Source organism: Gavialis gangeticus, unplaced genomic scaffold (genome assembly GCF_001723915.1).
Source record: "Gavialis gangeticus isolate Ggan-Ray unplaced genomic scaffold, GavGan_comp1, whole genome shotgun sequence".
Taxonomy (NCBI): domain Eukaryota; kingdom Metazoa; phylum Chordata; order Crocodylia; family Gavialidae; genus Gavialis; species Gavialis gangeticus.
The window spans coordinates 232,300-237,135 of record NW_017728981.1 but is presented as its reverse complement, the minus strand read 5'-3'; the positions used below and the strand labels follow the sequence as shown (position 1 = coordinate 237,135).

Below are 4,836 nucleotides of genomic sequence, written 5' to 3'. Positions count from 1 at the left end.
GATAGTATTTAACTTAACATTCCAAGAAGCTGGGGGGGGGTGTCAGCACATCTGATCCTAGGTGTCCTTGGATCTCCTTCCCTTCCACCATGGAAGTGACTAAACGTTGCGCTGTGCCCACTGCAATTTGTGTAGGAGAGTCCTGTGCAGACCAGCTATCCCACCATGGCTTTACGACAATAAGTAGCCGTACGAGTCTTACAGTCTTGCTGTTTTTCAGTAAGAACCTTTTTCTAACTGCAAACTTCGCTAAAGCAGTTTTCTCTTCTTGCCAATTATCCCTTGAATAAAGAATACGAGCCATGTTCTGCCCTTAGCTGCACCTGTGAAACCCTAGATTGCTTTCCAGGGATATAGTTGAGAGCAGAATTTGGCTTCCATAAACATTTACAGGTGATTAAGGCCCCTGCTACATATTACAAAATTAACTGGCCAACTGCACAATTAATTTAGATGGGACATACGAAGCAACTGTCCCACCATAAAAACCTCTCTCCAGCTATAAAGAGCCAACCAGCTACAAAGTGAGTGCTTGAAAATGTCTAACAAGTTTAGAGCTGGTTTCTACCCAGCTTTAGTTTGAAAATGTGGCAGAGCCCTGAGGATATCAGACCAGACTTGACTCGGTGGGGGAAAAAAAATCATCTTTTTATTTGTAAACTAAGACAATCTTTGTGGAGTTCCATGTTTACTATCTTCACATATGTTACAGTCCTTTTCAGCGTAGAAGTGCACTGTTAAGTAGTCAACTTTTATGGTAAAACAGAGCTGATACCTCTAAGAACTCTCAAATGCGCGGTTATAAAAGCTCTTAATTTTTTAATTTCAGCTTTACCTCAAAAAGTCACACCCAATCCTAATGCTATACAAGCAATAAAACTTTGATACTTTGTCATAGCCTCTTTTTTATGTGAACAGAGGAGGAGGGAAAGGACCATTGTAATTTCTGTAATTAAGAGGAAGATTTTCTTAGTGATAAAGCCAAAAAAAACCCCCAAACGTGGCTGATAACAGCATCTAAGAAAGAAATACCAAAAAGATTATTTGAAAACAGTACCTTTTTAAGCTCACAATTAAATCATGTTCTTTGAATTAATAATTTCACTGATAATAAACTGCCATAACCTGAAGCTGATTTCTCTCATCACCTCTTATTAGCAAAAAGAAAAAAGCAATTAAAAACAACAGATATTTACCTTTCTCAGAAATACTGCCCCAACCAGTTATGAAGCATTGTGTGCGGTTTTCAATATTTACATGAAAGTGAGCAAAGGGTAAGCAGATGGGCTGAATATAGTCACTGTAGCCTAAAGATTTATCTAGTTTAAATAATGCAATGTCATTTTCAAAAGTCTCCTTCTTGAATTCTGGATGGATAGTGATCTCTTCAACACTGCTTTTCACAGTATGTCTCTCAGGTTTAAAAAGGTTATTTACACCAATCACAGCCCTCCACCGGTTTGGGTCCCTAGAAGAGAATTGATTTTTTTTCACAACTAAAGTAAATTAATTACTTGATTGTGTAATTAAAAAAATGTTTTATTGTTTCATCAACTTTATGCTTGTTATTAAAATCCCACAATAAATATTTGGCACAAATTTACAAGTAATAGTAAGGGGATGACCAAACTAAGCACTCAAGTTGGGTCAAGTAACTGAACAAATATTGGCATGCTTTTTCATTAAACACAGCAATAGGACCAAAGTCCTTTAGAGGCTGATTTAATTTCCACTGAAGTCAGTGGGAGAACTAAACTTTTATTGACGTCAATGCAAGTTGGTCAAAACGTTGTCTTTGGTCTATTATGGAGAAAGGGTAGTCTGCAAAATTCTCCAGAGTATGAAGCGCAGATGTATCTTTTGACTGTAACCATTGTTATAATAATACCACTGCTTGCCAAAATAAAACTAAACAGACCAGTAATTAATACACCAAGATCACAAGATGAGAATCCTGGAGTTCAGTGAGGTCCTGATAACTGTTTAATATACTTGGGTTCATGATTATGTCAATACATGGCCACGCAAGCATGAGGACAATAATGTCATTGCACGAACTACAGTCAATGTGCAAACATTAAAAAAAAAAAAGACAAAGGAGAAAACAGTACTACAGGCTGTAGCCATGGATGTTGTTAATGACTCTCTTTGGAGGGTGCTATTACTATCCTGTAAAAGGTGGCAGTTTAGCCCCAAATTGTTGATTTTTGTTGAATAAAAGTCTTACAAAACATAGCAGAATGAAGATGAGAAAGTTGCTGGGATTAGAACTAAAACTAAAGTCTGCAGTGTTTGCAATCAATCATTTTGCTACCTGCAGTGAGAGCAACTACAGAGCAGGTGTTGATTGTAGCTGTATAGGTCTAAGGACGTAGACGAGGTTCTTTGGGTAGATGCAATATCTTTTTATTAGACCAGCTAAACAGTTGGAAAAATGGCTCTTTGTAAGTTTTCGGGCACCCTTCCTCAGGTGTAGGGAAAGTCTGGTGATGGTTGTGTAGTCTTGGGTGGAAACAAAGACCAGCCGACTCTTCCTATGCTTGAAGAAGAATGCTTGTGCATGGAAGCTTGCAAAGAACCATTTTTTCAACTATTTGGCTGGTCTAATAAAAGATATCAAAGCTTGTGGCAGAGGTGATATCTTTTATTAGACCAAGTAGATATTTGCAACAACAGCAACAAAAACAAACACAAACCCAAAACCTACAACTTCTTAAAAATGTTGGAAATAGCTAATTGGTCTTAGAAAAAGGTATCACCTCTGCTATGAGTTTTACTTATAGACCAATATGGGTACAGCTGGAGTACCTAATAAAAGATTTTTTTTCTTTTATTTTTAAGGACAATTTTTCATGTCTCAGATCAAATCAGCCAGATCAGTTCCAGATTCTTTCAATCATTCAAGAACCATATGAAGCCCAACTACTGGCAAGTATCCTCCACCCCAAACATTGCAGGCTGGGGCTACCGATACTTCCAAATCTTTTGGCAGGCATCCTACGTGCAGGCCCAAGCCTGGAGGCTTGGGGTTTGGATGCCCCTGAGTTTGCTTGCCTTCCGGCAATTAGGAAAGTCTCCCATTTCCATAATTTTCTTTAAGGAAAGTTTTTCATGTCCCAAGCCAAATCCATTCCAAATCCGTGAATTATTCAAGAACCGTAAGTGGCCCTTCTCCCGGCAAACGTCCTCCACCTGGGGCTTCAGATGTTTCCAAATCATTTGGCAGGCATCCTATGTGCAGGCCCAGGCCTGGAGACTTGGGGTTCAGATGCCCATGAGTTTTACGCTCCTGTGGCCGAGAGTGAAAGCTAGGGAGGAGTCTCCCATTTCCATAAAGTGGGCATAAAGCCAAGGTTAACCAGGCACCACCCACACAGGTCTGATCCCATGCCAGCAAAGCGGTCTTCCCCGGGTGCAACTAGGAAGCCATTGTGGTGTTTGCAGTATTTCCCCCTAGGTAAGCACAGTTTCTGAGCCCACAGGATTGGGGGTCAGGAACCGCTGTTCTCGATCCTGGCCTGTCCTGCAGCACGCAGCCGAGATGCTCCCAGAGAGGCGAAGGATGGGACAACCGTAGGGAGTCCTGTCCACAAAGGGGTGCGACCTCCTGCGATGCAGGGCCACTTTAGGCACCTCGCCTGGGTCAGGGGATACCTGATAAGAGACATCATATCTGCACCAAACCCCTTTGCACAGAGCAGAGCCCTGGGGACGGTGCTGCGCTCCCGGGGCAGGGGGGGGGAGAGGGCCATTTCTGCCCAGGACGTGCTCGGGGGTAGAGGAGCGCGAGGCTCGCGGCCGGCCCGACACCCACCGCCGGTCCCGCGCGCAGTGCGCGGCGCTCAGCACGGCGCGCTCAGCCACCAGCGCCCCGCCACACAGGTGCCGGAAGCCCAGGCCGGGCCGGAAGACCTGCAGGCTGACTTGCCAAGGCCAGGCTCCCAGCGGCGCGTCCCGGCCGCCCACGATCCGCGGCCCCGACAGCTGGTCCACGAGCGGCTGCTCCCCGCACTCTGCCCGGGGAAGCGCAGCGTTACCAAGCGGCCACCACGTGCCCGCGGGGCTCATGGAAGATGTGCGGGGGGGCGTGCGCAGGCGCAGTGCGGGAACAACGGCCCACGCCATGGTGCAGCCGGCTTACCCCGCCTGGCAGTCCACAGCGCCAGGACGCCGGCGACCGTCTGCAGCAGCAGCAGCAGCCCCAGCAGCGGGGCGGCGCCGAGGCCCGGCCGCATCCTGCTTCGAGGCACAAAATGGCAGGTGGCCGCTGGCGCGAGGTGTGAACCATGTGACGCGGCGGCGCTGGCGCGAGCGGGCGCCTGTTCTCCGGTGGCCGTTTCTGACGTCATCCGGCCCACTGCCTCGCTTTCGTCGGGTCTCGGGGCGGTTGGCGGGTTGTGCGCGCCCGCCCCGTGGTGCCGGGACCAGGTGTCACGCACACTTCATCGTCCTGTTACACATGACACCTATCCCATAGTACCGTCACGAATTGCACACACACACACGCTGCCCGTGGTACCCTCACAACATCTCACACGTGCACCCTCATAGTCCTGTCACAAAATCGCAGCCCCCCATAGTACTATCACAAAATCACACACATACATACTCTGCCCATGGTACTCTCACAAAACCTCAGACACCCTCATAGTCCTGTCGCAAATCACCCCTGCCCCATAGTACCATCACAAAATCACACACACACATGCACACCCTGCCTGTGGTACCCTCACAACATCTCACACATATCCCTCATAGTCCTGTCACAAACTCAGATGCACACACACACGTGGTACCGTCATAAAATCACTTTCACCCCCCCCCCCCAGTACTGTC

General features: G+C 46.7%; 1 protein-coding gene across 1 annotated transcript in view; it reads right to left on the bottom strand.

Annotated features, from left to right (window-relative positions):
• Positions 1–4,801, bottom strand: part of TMPRSS12 (transmembrane protease, serine 12) — a 7,632-nt gene extending 2,831 nt beyond the window's left edge. The window contains exons 1-2 of the mRNA XM_019511001.1: positions 3,815–4,801; positions 1,197–1,504 (exon numbers count right to left, since the gene is read on the bottom strand). Coding sequence (XP_019366546.1) covers positions 1,197–1,504; positions 3,815–4,125 — 619 coding nt within the window. The 5' untranslated portion in view covers positions 4,126–4,801. The remainder of the gene's footprint in view (positions 1–1,196; positions 1,505–3,814) is intronic.
• Positions 4,802–4,836: the final 35 nt, after the last annotated feature.